This window comes from Silene latifolia, chromosome 11, assembly GCF_048544455.1.
Source record: "Silene latifolia isolate original U9 population chromosome 11, ASM4854445v1, whole genome shotgun sequence".
In the NCBI taxonomy this organism is placed as follows: Eukaryota; Viridiplantae; Streptophyta; class Magnoliopsida; order Caryophyllales; family Caryophyllaceae; genus Silene; species Silene latifolia.
In genome coordinates, this window is record NC_133536.1 from 31371254 (window position 1) to 31388361 (window position 17108).

The 17108-nt window shown below is 36.8% G+C and overlaps 2 protein-coding genes across 2 annotated transcripts; one reads left to right on the forward strand and one right to left on the reverse strand.

Annotated features, from left to right (window-relative positions):
* Window positions 1-9199: 9199 nt before the first annotated feature.
* LOC141613210 (uncharacterized) lies at window positions 9200-10594 on the forward strand. Its single transcript, XM_074431951.1, has 2 exons — window positions 9200-9946; window positions 10147-10594. The coding sequence occupies exons 1-2, from the start codon at window positions 9200-9202 to the stop codon at window positions 10507-10509; spliced, it is 1110 nt and encodes a 369-aa protein (XP_074288052.1). The 3' UTR covers window positions 10510-10594.
* Window positions 10595-13732: 3138 nt separating this feature from the next.
* Window positions 13733-16429, reverse strand: LOC141613211 (protein FAR-RED IMPAIRED RESPONSE 1-like). The gene is made up of 5 exons (XM_074431952.1): window positions 16288-16429; window positions 15085-15560; window positions 14797-14824; window positions 14624-14697; window positions 13733-13930 (listed from the first exon to the last, which is right to left on the reverse strand). Exons 1-5 carry the CDS (start codon window positions 16427-16429, stop codon window positions 13733-13735), a joined length of 918 nt encoding a protein of 305 aa, XP_074288053.1.
* Between the last annotated feature and the right edge of the window lie 679 nt (window positions 16430-17108).

Genomic DNA, 17108 nt, shown 5'->3' on the forward strand with positions numbered 1-17108 from the left:
AAAGTGTTTAAGACGCGAGAAATGTGATCCAGTTAGAATAAAATGTGACTACTTTTTTTTTGTATAAAAACTTATCAGAGCAACAATTTTTAGTTGTAACTATTTTGGTCATGTTTTTTGGGCTGAATGAACTAAATGAAATCTGAAATTAAGCCGAAAAGAACAGAGTTTATGTCGTTAAATGATCATTTTTTACACAAAAACTCCGGAGAGACGGTCTTCCAGAGATACGGCCTCTCAATAACGTTATTGAGAGGCCTCTCACGTGATGGGTCGAGGGACCCACTGAATTTCTTTTTTCCTTATTATATCTCCCACAAAATTAGTGAGAGACGGTCTCTCACAATACCTACTACATTTTTTATTACATAAATAACTACATTTTATTTATCTTCAACCTTAAGACGGAATGTTCCGTCTTAAATAAGAATTTGGGAGATCTAATTAGTCTTAGATAAATAAGATTAACTCGTGTATAGAGGAATTAAGAGAGTCGTTGAGAAGTGGGCAACTCTCAATTAATACGAGTGAGTAAAGTAAAATAATGTAGGTGGAGTGTGATTAAGGAGTTGACATGTGTAATAATAAAATAAAAGGAAATATATTAAATGAAGAGTAATTTTCGTAACTCAAGAATCAACCTATAGAAAGTGCCACACACATTTGTTCAAATCTTGACATCAACGGTAACTCCACACGTGTGTGGGCCCACTAACACGATTTTGCCGAAATTTCTTGACGTCGTCGTACTTCGTGGCCTTACACTCTTTACCATTTAGTTTTTGTTTTATTTAGAAAAGATGGGGTGGTGATTTGAGGATGTGTATGTCATTTCAGTTTTTGACTTCTAGTGTAGATTGTGGTGGAGTTCCTCTTTAACTTCCGATTTTTTTTTATATTGATTGAATATTTGGATTGTAAAATCTTAATCATAAATAAGTGAAATAAATTAAGGGGTTCTTCGGTTGAGCGTAGAGCACCCAATGTAGCAATCTAGTGCGGGTTTGGCTTGGTCGTGGTTAAGGGCGAGTTTGATCGGTGCGGCCAGTGTTCCTCGTGATTCCGGACAGATCTGAGTAACGAGCTAAGGGTAGATTTTGTTTTCTAAACATTTTTTACAGGACTTACTCGAAATTATCTATCTAATTAGTAAAGATAATATCAAATATATAACTTTGATATTATAATTAAAATGTCCACATCTCAAATAATCAAAGATTACATATTTCTTCGCATACACGACTTGCCGATGTTCTTTGGTGTTAACTTTAGTGTTGGTTCCTATGGTAGTAGCTGATACACTCTTCGTCATCATTAATTTAACTTGTTCATATTCGTCGTATTCCTTAGTCTTTTTTGGCGCCTATTACCACTCGATCCCAATCCTTCTTGTATACTCACAAAATTACGATTACATGAGTTAAACTTAATATTTTTTTTCATTTAAAATTATGCTACATGCACTAATAGTAGTCTCCGACACAATTATAGACGTGAGAATTAGGAGCCTGGTGCTTCACGAGATACGGGGCACGAGCTTAGGGGGCTAAAAGGTGAGCCTATGGGAGTGGTCGGGTTGGGCTACGTGATTGAGGATTGAGACCAATCAACCCGTTTGGGATAGTAGGTCAGTCCAAGCTGAGGCAGAATTGCAGGTTGATAGAAAGATAGGCCAATTTTAACCAAAATTGCGAGATTTAATTTTAGCTAATTTCATTTCATTTCAGCTTTATTCAGTTCAATTCAGCTCATTTCTTCACAAATTAAGGTCATGATTTTTTGGACTTAATTTGAGTTCTTATAAGTTCAATTCAGTTTAGTTCAAGTCGATTATATTCAGTTCAGTTGAAGTTCATTATGTTCAGTTAGATTAGTTGAAACAATTTCAATCCAAAAAAACATGGCATAACTCTCAATTCAGCTTAATTCAAAATTCATTAAATTTGATTCAATTCAACTACATTCGGTTCCTTTCAACTATTCTCAACCAACAAAAAACAACGGCTTGTAAGTAAACACATGCGATGCCATCAAAGTAAATCTACATTAGATATTCTGTATTTTTCAAAATATTGAAGAAAGCATCACAAAGAAACATTTCATTAGCCGCTACGGTTCCTCAAGTAGTGATGGAAGCATAATTTAATGTTTAATGGGACCTAGAAAGTGAGAACCATTATATCCAGCCGGATCTAGACACCAATAACAAATTATAGACATTACACCACACTTTTTGGAAATGACTATAAATTAGACTATAGAGACTGCATACATCTTGTTCAGATAACCTTACACAAACATACATATACATGTTCCAGGCAGTGGTGGACCTATGAAAGAATTAGTAAATGTTAGAATATAAAAATTAATGTTGAATTCTAATCATTAGGTTAAATTTTTGGTTGAGATGTTTTTTACATGGTCAAAATTATGTATTGAACATTTTATTTCTAAAGTGAAATATTAAGCATCAGGTATGATGAGATCAGGTATATGATGAGATTTGTAGTTATCAGTGACGAAGCTCAAGCCTGGCCATCAGGGCCATGCCCGGGCGGGCACAGAAAATAAGTGCAATTTTCTAAAAATAAGAAGTGCAAATTTTTTTCTTAGAGATAAAATCTTATTATAGTAACACCTTCCCTCCTACGTTAAACATTCTTTCACTTTGGAAACAACTTTCATTATTCCATAACTATTGCTCACCCTTATATTGCCTTATTTATTCTGTCTAATTGACATACTTGATATTATTGAGTCAATCACAGAGTAAAATTATTCCTTTATAATTTATCCTAAGTCTCCTAATGTATAGAACACGGAAATTTACGTCAAAAAAGTTTAAATGTCCATTGATACACATGGTGAAAACGAATGCTATATTAAAAGCGTAAATCATTAGTTGAAGGTAATCCTAAATTATACTTATCATTTTTCTCTCTTGTATTCAAATCTAAAAATATTTATTTGCCAATGATCTAGTTTACAATTTTTGCATTTAAGTACTTCGTTTTTTTGTTAATCGAGTTAAAAATGTATACAATAAGCGTATGTAAAATGGAAGACACCCTTCTTATTATAATACCATTTTGGTAGTATATAGATGTATTATACAGATTATAAAGGAAGTTGAGTGCTATATGGTTTTTGATGGTACTGATTTCATATAGTTATTTTATATTGAGAATTTATATACTAATGCCTTGTGAGCTTATACTATTTATTGTGTATAAGGCCTTGGTTTTAATTTTTAAATGAGCCTCTCTTAGGTTTATAATTAGAGTTTGTAATTATACAAAGTGTCTTGCCTGTGACGGACAATATCCGTCACAAGCTGAAGACCTCTCACAATAAATTAAAGCAAGTGGGTTGACAAGTGTGAGAGAAAATGGAGCACCCATACATATTGTCACTTGCATCTTGTGAGAGGGGCACTATCTGTCTTCAGCTTGTGACGGATAGTGTCTGTCTTCAATGAGATTTTGTGGTAATTATATACTCCGTATATTATTGAAGTTTCGGCCGCCCTAGGCGAGATCTATTCCGAGCTTCGTCCCTGGTAGTTATATCCACATTTCAAATCGAATAGGTATCCATGTGAGGAGGTGTAATAGAATTTTTAAAATTTTTGAACATTTTTTCGAATTTTCCTTACTCCATTATCGGTTCGTTTTGACTTAAAATATTCGCAATTATTATATTCAAATACTAACTCCGCCACCGATCCCATATCATGAAATTAATATCATATTCCCCTGTATCACACTATCAACCGACAACCCTACCCTATCAAACATTTCTTTTCCCAAAACCTCTCAAAGGTGTTGTCATGTTAAATTCCCATGCACGACTTTTTTCCTGCGAAAGAGAATTTAGAAGGTGATCTTAGAACAAAAACTCATGATTAGGGCATTAATTAAGTTGTAACAATAATAATAATACTACTACATAGATTTTAATAACAATTAGAGGGTAATCATTAGTTTCTTTACTGGCATGTTTATAAAGCAACACAAGTACATCATTTTTGACTTCACGTTAAATATTTCAAAGTAAGCAATGCTTTCTTTCTAAGTGGCTAGTCAGAGTATTCACGACCGAGACTCCACATTGCCGGTCTTTTTCATTTATTTAGCGTATTATTTAGGTTGGTGTTTTTGGTAGTAGTTCATGCCTACATTCATGTAGTGAGATGGAGTATACAATGAGAATTTGTGTTTAGCTATTAATAAATAAAAGGCCGATTTACATTAAGCAGTATTATATATATGGTCTTGTATTGTTAAAAGGGAAAAAACACAATAGATTATCAAATACAACTCTTTTATATAGTACTGCAATGTAGCTAACCTTAACTCTAGATGGTAAACCTATCGTCACACAATTTAGTAGGTACATATCTCATTAACGACAATATGCTAAAAGTTGCTCTAGCTAGTTTTACTTTTATCACACTTAGTTTATCATATACTCCCTCCATTCATAATATATCACCCCACTTCCCTTTTTTGTCCATTCATTTTATATCACCCCATTTCTTTTCTTTCCTTATTTGTTAAGACACTTTACCATATTGTCCTTATCAACTATCAATATTTACAATTATTGCCATTACTTAGTGGGCTTAATTTTATTCAATTAACCCACCAATATTACTAACCCAATCATTACTCCCTAATGACTCCCTCCATATTTCTAACCCATTTACAAATTTCCCACCCAAACCCAACACTCCCTCCATTAATACCCAACAACCCGATGATCCAAAATTAAATTGGATCATCACCTCAACTGTCCCTCCATTTACTCTTTATCCATCCATTCAGAAAACCCTAAATCATTATCCCCTTCATCCGCCTCCTTATCACTTCTCTCTCTTCAATATCGCACCCAAATTTCAACTCTTCATTTGTCTCCCTCATTCGCCTCCTTTTTAAATCCTCCTCTTAAATCATTATCCCCTTCATCCGCCTCCTTATCACATCTTTTTTTTTTTTTTTTTTTTTTTTTTTCACGAGTTTATTGGCAAATAAGACATCACAAGTAGACTAATCAGTTGTGACAATGTGATTAATCTTTAGAAAACACTTAAAAGCTTAGAAAATTGCTTAAGGTCTAAGGACCAATTCTTGTTAGCAACAAATTTTGGACTATAAAGTAAGAATAAATGACATGGACTAGGCCCAAAATCACAATAAAATGTTATCCCTCCGTATCAGATCAATGGTTACACTTACCTAATATGGCTGTACCACACCAATGGTAACATACTATAAATGAGTTATTTTTTTTACAATAGTACCCTTATATTCTCCTTATATTTACACAATGACCACTTGTGGGCTTGTGACCCACTCACCAACCCAATAATTTAATCCCTTATATTCACTTTACTTTCCATCTTTGCCCCTATTTTTACCCTCTTTTCTTAAATATCCCATTTTCTATCATGTTACCATTGGTGTGGTACGGAGAGAGTAGATCAAATTAGCTACTCCCAAGCCTTCGACATCTTAGTATATACGAGTGAAAATTCAACCAATTATGCTACATTAGTATCCTGTCTATATACAATAAGACTTGCTTGTGACAGGTTATTCGTCACAAGCTTGCGACGGGGGGAATAGTAGTGTTTTAGTGGAAACGGGTTGTGAGGTGATGTGGGACTGTGTCAGCGTTTTGCATGGGGAAGGAAAAGAGAGATTGAGAGAAATTATTAATTAATGCATCCTTCCCAATGCAAGAAACCGTCCACTTTTCATTTTGAAAACCAACCATATTCATTATTATTTCCACATTTACTCCTCTTCATTCATCGTCCCAACTTTCTTTCTTCTCTCTTAATCCTCTCTCTTCATATTCTCATAACATAACCACCTAAAATACCCACAAATCAACCAAAATCATCATCATGCCAACGAAACAAGCAGCAAGAAGGGGGCCAAATAAGAAAACTACTAGAGGTCCAAAGGTGGATGATGCAGGAGAAGGTAATGATATGTTTTTTTGATTTATTAAAATAGTATGGTTTCGTTCATATTTTTGAAATGGTTTCAATTTCAACTGGTTTGGTTCATATTTTCTCTTATTCCTACTTAGTGGTTTTTTTTTCAATTACTGGGATGTATCGTCTACTTAGGGTTCATTAATGTTGTTTGTTCATTTTATTGTTGTTAGGTTCAGTGAGTGAGGTTCAGGCAGAAGGCAGAAGGCAGAGGAAAGAAAGCCGTGGCCGCAAAAGTGCGGGGAAAAAGTAAAGCGGTTGTGGCAGAAGTAGATGTGAACGAGGATGCGAATGAAGATCTTGCATGTCAGAGAAAGGGGACGAAGAAGAGGGTGACGTTCAGCGTTGGTAATAGTAAGGGAAAGATAAGGCTGGGGAGGAAGAGGAAGAGATTGAGGAGTCGGGTGAAGAAGACGCTGATGAAGATGAACAGGCGGATGATGATGACGAAGGCAAGTTTATGGTTTATAATTTTGTATTTACATTTTTCACTAATTTGTTGCCAACCTAATAATATTTTCTTTCGCCATAAAAAGATCCGTGTCAATGCCGCTGTCAATATGGCGGTAATGGTTGGGAAAAGCGCGCTGAAGAAGAAGACGGTGTCAAAGCCAATGGAGGTAACTAAAGGTAAAACCTTTTTCTAGTAAATAAGGTGAATGGTCTATGTTATATTTTATGTGACCATTTTTTTTTTTGTGTATGTTACAAATCTGAAGTGGTTACAAATGGATCTATGTTGTGCACATTTCGTGTGCTAAATAGTTGTAACTGTGCAGATCGTCCGCTAAAGTCGAAGGCATTGAAGGTTGTAAAGGGGAAGGCATAGGTTAGTGAGGGATCTAAGAAGCGGAAGGGGGATGACTCTTCTCTTGTGGTGGGAAAGTAAGTTAATCAACCTCATTTTTGGTGTGTTGTTGATAAATTGTTTATATGTTGATAAATTGTCACCATTTTTGTGTGTTTTGATTGAGATAAATTTAACCCAAATAAAGTGTTGTGAATTGGGTATTTTTTGTTCTGGTGTGTTTTGATTATAAAATGGGACAGTATTTGGGATAAATTTTTTGAATAATTTGGGATAAATTTGTGTCTGTTGATTAACCACCTTTGTTATCACTTAGGTGGATTATGTAGATAGGTTCAAATAAGCAAATAAATATGAACTGTTTAGATGTAATGCTGCATTATTTGAATGGTGTCAAAGTTTGTGAATTTGTGTCTTTTTGGGGTTAGTTTTGAATGTAAAATGTGACCAAATTGGTTAGGAATGATGGCATCTGACATTATTCTATATATGGTGAATGAAGTCTAATTGAAATGGTGACAAGTTTTTGATTAATTGGGACACAATTTGTGTCTGTTGATCAACCAGCTTTGTGATCACTTAAATGGATTCTGTAGTTAGGTTACAATAAGCAAATAAATATGGACTCTATATGAAATGCTACATGGTTTTATTTGTCACCAATTTTCTTTTTTTTGGAGCATTATTTGAATGATGTCAAAGTTTGTGAATTTGGTGTCTTTTTGGGGTTTGTTTTGAATGTAAAATGTGACCAAATTGGTTAGGAATGATGGCATCTGACATGACTGTATATATAGTGAATGAAGTCTAATTGAGATGGTGACAATTTTTTGATTAATTGGGAACAATTTGTATCTCATTGATTAACCCGCTTTGTGATCACTTTGGTTTATTATGTCATTAATTTACAATAAGCAAATAAATATGGACTGTATATGAAATGTTGCATCGTTTTATTTGTCACAATTTTTCATTTTATTGTAGCATTATTTGAATGGTGTCAAAGTTTGTGAATTTGGTGTCTTTTTGGGGTTTGTTTTGAATGTAAAATGTGACCAAATTGGTTAGGAATGATGGCATCTGACATGACTGTATATATGGTGAATGAATTCTAATTGAGATGGTGACAATTTTTTGATTAATTGGGAACAATTTGTATCTGTTGATTAACCTGCTTTGTGATCACTTTGGTTTATTATGTCATTAATTTACAATAAGCAAATAAATATGGACTGTATATGAAATGTTGCATCGTTTTATTTGTCACCATTTTTCATTTTATTGTAGCATTATTTGAATGGTGTCAAAGTTTGTGAATTTGGTGTCTTTTTGGGGTTTGTTTTGAATGTAAAATGTGACCAAATTGGTTAGGAATGACGGCATTTGACATGACTGTATATATGGTGAATGAAGTCTAATTGAGATGGTGACATTTTTTTGATTAATTGGGAACAATTTGTATCTGTTGATGAACCTGATTTGTGATCACTTTGGTTTATTATGTCATTAATTTACAATAAGCAAATAAATATGGACTGTATATGTAATGTTGCATCGTTTTATTTGTCACCATTTTTCATTTTATTGTAGCATTATTTGAATAGTGTCAAAGTGTTGTGAATTTGGTGTCTTTTTGGGACATGTTTTGATTGTCAAAATGTAACCAAATCGGTTAGGAATGATAGTATCTCACATTAATTTATAAATGGTGAAGGAAGTGTAATTGACATGGTGACAAATTGTGGATTAATTGGGAACAATGTGTGCCTATTGATTATGAACTTAGGTGGATTATCTTTGTCATCACTTTTGTAGATAATGTAGTTAGGTGACAATAAGCAAATAACTATGAACTATATATATAATGCGGCACCGTCTTATTTGTGACCATTTTTTATTTTATTGTAGCATGATTTGAATGGTGTCAAAGTGATGTTAATTTGGTGTCTTTTTTGGTGTGTTTTGATTGAAATATGTGACCATATTAATCATGAATGTTGGAAGCTATCAATATGTACTATATATGAAATGTTGCGTAGTTTTGTTTATGACCAGTTATAATTTGATTGTAGCGTGTTTGTAATGGTGTCAAAGTGTTGTTAATTTGGTGTCTTTTTGGTGTGTTTTGATATTAATATATGACCAATTTGGTTAGGGATGTTGGTTACAAATATTAACATATGCTTGAACTATGTCGTAGGAAAAAGAAGGAGGTGGATGGCCATGGATCACCGAGGCAATTGTTCAATCTGATTGCTATTCTAACAGAAGCTCAGAAAAAGGATATCGAGGACATCGGTTTTGGTGGGCTGCTAGAGTTGAAGACACACGCTTTTTATCATCAGATGGTGGACTGGTTGCTCTAGAAATATGACCCTAGTTCAAGGATGTTCTTGTTTAACCGCCATGTCAAATTTGTTCTAACCAAACATGATGTCTACGACGCCTTCATGCTACCGTGTACTGACAAAACAATAGAACCGAGGACCGATCAGGAATTGGCACAGATTTGGCGTGAAGGTTTAAAGGTCACAAAGAAAGATGAGATATCAATAGAGAGTGTTAGAGTAGCAATCTTTGGCCGCTTTGACGGGGTGCTTGATTTTAAGAAAATGTTTGTGGTATTTGCTATGGCGACTTTCCTTGCACCAACGGTGCACAATCGTATCGACTTACACTTGGTGAAAGTAGTGGAGGATGTGGACTCTATTTCACAGCTGGACTGGTGTTCATTGGTGTTGCTACGTCTCAACCAAGCAGTTGCGTCGTGGAGGTCCAACGACACCAAGAATGTAGGAGGTTGTCTCATGTTTCTACAGATGATGTACTTCCACCGTCTGACTTGGTGGGGACTCCCAGAACCGACTAGCCTACCGCTTTTTCAGCATTGGACTCTTGAGCGAATGAAGGAGAGAATGGCCCAGGAAGTTGCTACATACCCGCATCATCGCGGCTTTGGGATTGGTGTTTGGGAGCTGCCCACATATCCAATATCAAGGCACCAGGTTAAGCGCCTGTACCGTCGCAGAGATGACCAGGAACCTGCTTCTAGGGGACCTCCGTCCAGATTTATTCAACTCCCACTACCTGAAGGCATTCAGACTGATGAGGAATTGCAGGCCTCTTATAATGATGTATGCTCTCATCTTTCATCTTTTTTAATGTTGATGTCTTCAGACAGTATGTGACCAGATTGGTTATAAATGTTGGCAGCTAACATTCTTGAGGTTTGTAATGTTTACGTCTGCAATCATTATGTGACCATTTGCATTGGTTATGTTTACATTATATCATTTTATTTTATGTTTACATTATATCATTTCTTTTTGTATAGGTGCGAGTCCGCAATTGGATGACAACAAGGAGGAACCTTTCAGTGGTCTCCGTTATGCACAAGAGCCTAATGCATGAGTTGGCAGCCCAGGAGGGACTTGCAGACGTGCTTCAGTCAGGGTCTGTGGCAAGTACTGTCGGTGAAGGCGAACAGTCCCAGGGGTCATTTACGCAAGCGTTGGGTTCACCGGGGTTTGTTGCTGCTTGGAATGCGCTTGGCGAAAAGTTGGACGCACTTGTGAATGTGGAGATGGTGGAGGCGCCTTCATTTTCTTTTGGCCTTGATGACATTGGCGTTACTAGTCAGAGAACCTGCCCGACTAACACCCGCAGCAGGGGGAGGAAATCAGCTGCCCCGAAGTAATAGACGTGTCATGGTTGGATGTTGTTTATGGGCCTATTGTATGGCCTTATTTTGGATAATTAATATGGCCCTGATGGATGACCTTATTTTGGATATTAGATATGGCCGTAATGTATGGCCTCATTTTGGATGTTAATTATGGCCCTGTTGTACGGCCTTATTTTCGGACATGTTCGCTAGGTTGGTTAAATGTTTGTGTTTGTATAGCTATGACTTCTTTGTTTGTTATCTATTTGTGTTTCCCCTCCCTTATATGGGTATTTTAAGTTGTGCCATTTCGTATAAAAATACGAACATATGTTACCTAAGCAGATGGTTTATACTTTGACCAATTATGTTACCATGTTCTATTTGGTAACATATGTTCCAAGAATAGTGTCTAAACTATCAAAGGTCAATGTCATATCCTTCCATACGCTGAATTAGTTAAAAATGTCAAGTGTATACATATAATTATGGTATCATATTGTGCAAAAATAAGGACATCATTTAACGAGTCATAAAGCAGCCTTTAATTCAACATTATTTCTTAGAATAAAATTAACTAACTCAAATGGTTTACAGTTTGAAGAATTATGTTACCATGTTATATTTGGTAACATATGTTGGAAGAATAGTGTCTATACTTTAAAAGAGTGGCAACCCTAAGTTGTTTATACTTTCAGCAATAATGTTACCAAATGTTTATAGTTACATATAGTCCAAGAATGGCAACATGCCTTTAAAAAGTGAAAACCATTAATTTAAGATCTGCTAACAGATTGTACAATAATGGTAACATTAATTCGGTACATCGTTTTCCAAAAAGCAGACCATACTTCCGAACATTACGACATAGTTCAAAATGACAAAATATCAGACCATTTTAGATAACCTAACAAATAATACAATAATGGTCACAACAGTAATGTCTTCCACGCCCTATGGCTAAGTGGCACTAGCTTTGATGCGTTGTGGTTTGCAAAAGGTCAAAATGTTACCATATCAGCGACGTTCACAGGAGACGAGGTATTGGGGTGTATGCGTCCCCATTGTTGGCAACAGCTTTTTTGGCTTTCTTCTTCTTTCCAAGTCCGCTTTTTTTCCTTGCACTCCTACCTTTCGTCGTTACACGGATAGGATCAAGAATAGGGCGCTCTTCGGTTGTTTGAGTGTTTGTTTCGGCGTCCACAGAAAGCTTTTGCAGTAACACTATTACTTCAACATTTGCCGCCTCAAAAAACTTCTCCACAATTACCCTTGCTGTAACACCCCGATATTCAGAGGAGCCTTAACTAGGCCTTCCTTAGCATATAAGGGCGTTACCATCTCGGTTGCCCGAGGAAAGTAATTATCAAACGTCAATAACAGGGCCATTAAGTTATATTACAAGTGATTCAAACCAAAATACAATACAAGGTACAACTCAAGACTACTCGCTATGACCATCGTATGTCGTGAAGACTCATCCCTGCCCGGACTCCAGCTATCATCAACACCAACACCTGCTAAGACCGACTGCTCACCATAAGGGATCACGGCAGACACATAACAAACAAACAACCACACAAGGTCAGTACTGAGACAAGATAAGGCAACGGCAACTACAACAACAACACAAACAACGACATCAGACTCAACCACCATTATAACAATCCAACCAAATCTATCACTGACTGTCCACTGGACCAGTCCTGCCAGTGGGGGACCGCAGCCGTTCCCACCTAAGCCCCGCTCATCATACGAGCGATAACCCTGCTCATTAATGTGCACATCCCCTTCCGTGGCGGGTTCCACGAAGGGCGAAACTAGGGCGTGAAGCCACTCCCGCAAGTGACTCCACTCAGCCGAGGACGCACCTCGAGAGCCATCAACAACGATCACGACCACAACCATAGCACAATTCAATTACTATGTCAAGCAACCACAATACTATCACAACGACCGACACACTAGACGATCTACAGCAACTGAGTAGGCGAACCTACCTTTAAGCAACCGCAACCAATCCACGCTGACAGATAACATATCCAGCGACCAAGCAAGGCCTATAACCACCATACAAATATCTATTACTACAAGCAAACCCTAATCATAGAGACAAAGGCACGGGTGATGATTATGACATACCTATTAGGGAGAGACAAAGCAAAAGACCGCTACCCGACTCAAGAGACGCTCTCCTAAGGCATAAGGATCTTCAAGAGGCATCCATGGAGGTTTTGAGGTGAAGGGAAGGGAAAGAGGCGGCTGAAGGATAGGAGGAAAGTGGCGAAAGTGATTTGCGGATTTAACAAAACGCGATATATAACCCTCGCTGGAAACCGGGCACTCGATCGAGTACCCAACATACTCGATCGAGTAACCCCCTACTCGATCGAGTACCCTAGCTACTCGATCGAGTAGCCTCTACTCTATCGAGTACCACTCTTACACGCCGCTCAAACAGGTTTTGGTATACATTCCTAAGGCTACTTCCGCTCCCAAGGTCGGTCAACGATGGTCAAAGGGTCCCTAAAAGGACGGGTATTACACTTGCCTCCATTACCTTCTGGCTCTTTGTTATGAGATTGTGAACATTGGTGAGTGTTGAACGTCGCCAATTAATGGCCTCATTTGCGGCACTTCGGCGCAAATCAGAAGGTAGTAAACGTTTCCACACCTCCGTTTTTGCAAATTTCGTCCACATCCTGTGGATGCAACTAGCTGGGATCTCCTGCACAGAATGCATGTGCAGGACCCGTATGATGTGGTAACATATGATGCCCATTACTTGGTACTTCCTACAAGTGCAAGCACACAAGTTGTTCCCGCAATCATAAGTAACATGATGGGAAGACCCCTCGTTGCCAAGCGTGTCGACACTATAAATTAAGGTGGTATCTTCATGGGTGATAAGTGCTGCCCGGGTGCCCATTGGAAGTCCAAACTCCTTCTCAAACACACGGAACAGCTCCATAGTGTATATCTGAGATGCATGTTGTAGAAGGTCTACAAGGGGGAACACGGATGTAGGGGACGCTCTTATAGAGTTGAATTCTTTCCGCCCCTCCTCTCCTCTCCACCTCCTCACGGTCGTCTCAAATATTCTAAAGAATTCAGTGACTGATGTTGTTTTTGAAGCTTGGAACTCCATAGCATGATTTGTACTCTCGCTCCTTTGGGAAGAAAGGATACCCGCTGAGAAATACTGATTATTCAAGGCAGTACACCATTTGATGCGTACACTATACAATCTATTGAACTATGGGTGGTTCTCAACACCATACTCTGTCGTCATTCTTTGCCATGTCGCTTCGAATTCCTTTTCGTTAAAACAACCATTAAGACATTTGTTGAACAAATTCTGGAATGTCCTATCATGCTTTAAATGTCCAAAGTGTGAGATGGCGTTCTGTTGGATATGCCATTGGCATAGCCTATGCCTGCTTTCTGGGTATATCTGTATGGAGACAGAAGAGAAATGTTAGCATTTAGAAGTCATATGTTTATGTTTGCGATGTTCAATTGAAGTCAGTACTTAACAGATTCATATGGTGACATTTTAATAATTAACACACAAGTTCATTAGTATAATATGATTATATATCTACGAATAATGTTGCCATTAAATGTGATTACATAAGTGCTTCATATGGTGACATCTTCAACTTAAGTCAAAGAGCTGATTATTAAAATATGTTGTCAACTTTTGGACAATTGTAAACATAGGTTAAGTGGTCACATATTGAATAATTAACTAGACATAGTCTGTGCCTGCTAAGGACAGAAGACAATGTTAGCGTATAAAGGTCATATGTTTATAGCTATATTTTTTTTCCCATGTGATTACATAAGTGCTTCATATGGTGACATCTTTAATTTACCTCAAAAGGTTGATTACTAAAATATGTTGACAAAGTTTGGAAAATTGTTGTCATTTGAGTTCCCATTTGAATTTGTAAAATATGGTGACATATGTTATTGATCTAATAACATAAGATCTTAATATAGTGATTTCTTCAGTTGTGACCTCAGCGTTTCCATCTGCCTAATTTGTTATCATATTTCGGATTAATGATATGCAAAGTTAAGTGGTCACATAATGGTGGGATAACTCAACATGCGAAACTTAACAGTAAGACATAGAATATACCGCTTCAACTGCATTTGTCATTGCTTTGTCTTGGTCAGTGAAAATGGAGACAGGACGAACATCCTCACCCATAGCTTCATTAAACACATTGAACAACCATTGGAATGATTCTTCTTACTCGTCGGATAGGAAAGCACACCCAAACATGACATTGGATCAGTGGTTATTTATACCGACAAATGCACCAAAATCAGATTGTACCTGTTAGTGCGATACGTTGTGTCAAAGATGACAACGTCATGATACAATCGGTAGTCCTCCCTCATCATCGAGTCACACCAGAAAAGGTGATGGAGTATCCCTTCTTTGTTGAATTGGACTCGGAAGAAAAACCCCGGATCCTCAGCTTGTCTTTGAGTGAGAAGTTTAATTAGCGTGGCTGCGTCACCGCCCTCGATCGCTTTAATCTTCAGCCTATGAACAAAGTTGATGTGATCCCTCTTGGTGTATCCGACGAATACATCGCCCCCCGCTACAGCAGCTGCCACTTTGTATTGAACCGAGGGGGCTACAAAGGCTTCAGTCAAGGCCCTTATAGCCTCTGCCTCAGCATCAGTTATTCTCCTCTCCGAGCGGTGGTGCTGTTGCCATTGAGTGGGAGTCAGGTCATAGTTGTGTTCTGTGAAATGTTGCATTACCTCCCACTGCCCGTCCTCGTTTACTTGTGTCCTTAAACTGGCTTTGCATTGGCAACGTGTGACTGCAGAATTCCTCAAAGGATTTCCGTTATCGTCTCGCCTATTACCATTTCCATGTACTCCGGCACATGAACATACAAAGTATCTCTCGACTACGGGTGTGCCACTTCCGTTCGCTCTACGAGAAGTTGTTTTCCTAATGCTGAAACCAATGTCTTGTGAGTGTTTCCTGAACATCTCATAAATTAATTCCCATTTCTCTGCTTTTATTCCCAATAGGGATTTTGAATAGTCTGTACCTGCATAGGTTTACAGGGTCATATTAGGCAAGAAAGTGTAAACATTTATAACATAAATAGCAACATCTGCATTTACATATTTATCCATACTCTAGTTACAGGGTTACATAAGGACGAAAATTAGACACATTTGTTTGACGTACAAAATTTGTTTCCAATTAAGCTGGCCCAATGTAGTTGACAGGGTGACATTATGTAGGAAAATGCACACATTAAACAGATAAATAACAATATGCATTATTGTTGACAGGGTGACATTAGGACTAACAGTAAAGCCATTAACACATAAAATGTAAACATCCATTATATTTAAACAACCGTATTATATTTAAACATCCGTTGTATCATACACATAAGCTGCACTGAAAACCTACAAATAATATTCAAATTAATAAACTGACAGGCTGACATTTGGACCAACAGTACAGACAAAAAAACAATAAATGTAAACATCCATTATATTACAGTAAAATCAAACATATATGGTACACATCAAAACTATAAACTAATATTACAGTTCATGATGGTAAAACTTAACAAAAAACAAACTTTATACTCAATGAGACTTTGCACATCAATATAATGCAATACAAATGTCACAAACACATCAATATAATTCAATATAAACTTGTTATTTCCTTGATGTTAAGATGTATTATAGTAACATTAATAATAACAATAATTTGCCCTACCTTCTGAACAGAAAAATGGCATAAAAAAGGCATACCTCTACCTCTAGTCGTCGTGTTTTCTGTTGAAGGCTGGTCAATTATCCCACCATGATTATTATCTGCACATTCCATTGTTGTTGGAACGATTAGGGCACCATCAACTAACATTTCTGTAAAGGTTTGTTGAAGATCGTCCATTTTTTTCGAACTATGAGAATAATAAAGTTGTAAATTTTTACGCCATTTTAGTTGTAAATTATAGAGAGTAAAAGGAAAATGTGGAAAGAAGTTCAGAATTATGAGAATGGAAGGAAATTGTTTTGCAAAATCATGGTGAAATGGAAGTAGGGTTGTGCATGGGGGGCAAAGATCTCAGAAGCATTAAATCCAAAATACACTTATTGCAAATTATTGGAATTAAATATGGTAAACAAAGTACAATTGGCAATAGAATAATCCTTTGTAGTACACAAGTCATGCGTCGCCAAACAGTGAAGCCTCCCCCTTTTGATGTGCTGTCAGCGCAGGGTTCAATGCAAACGGGTACGACATTCAGTTAAATGATATGTATTTGACCTGTCTCTTATTTGTGACGGGTATCTCCGTCACAAATAAGAATTTGTGGTCTATATAAGCCACCAATAAAAATTTATTTTCAGAGAGGTTATTTTTTGAACTCTATATCAATCAATACTATATATTAATTCCAGAAACCAAGGGACTTCAATGTAATTAAAGAAATCTATACAAATTAATTATACTATATAGTTTTAAATCAATAGCACCATGTGATGGACCTGATAAAGGGACCTCAATGTAAATATTATATAGTTTTGGTTAAAAGTATAATATAAAGATGCCTTGATGAAGAATATTT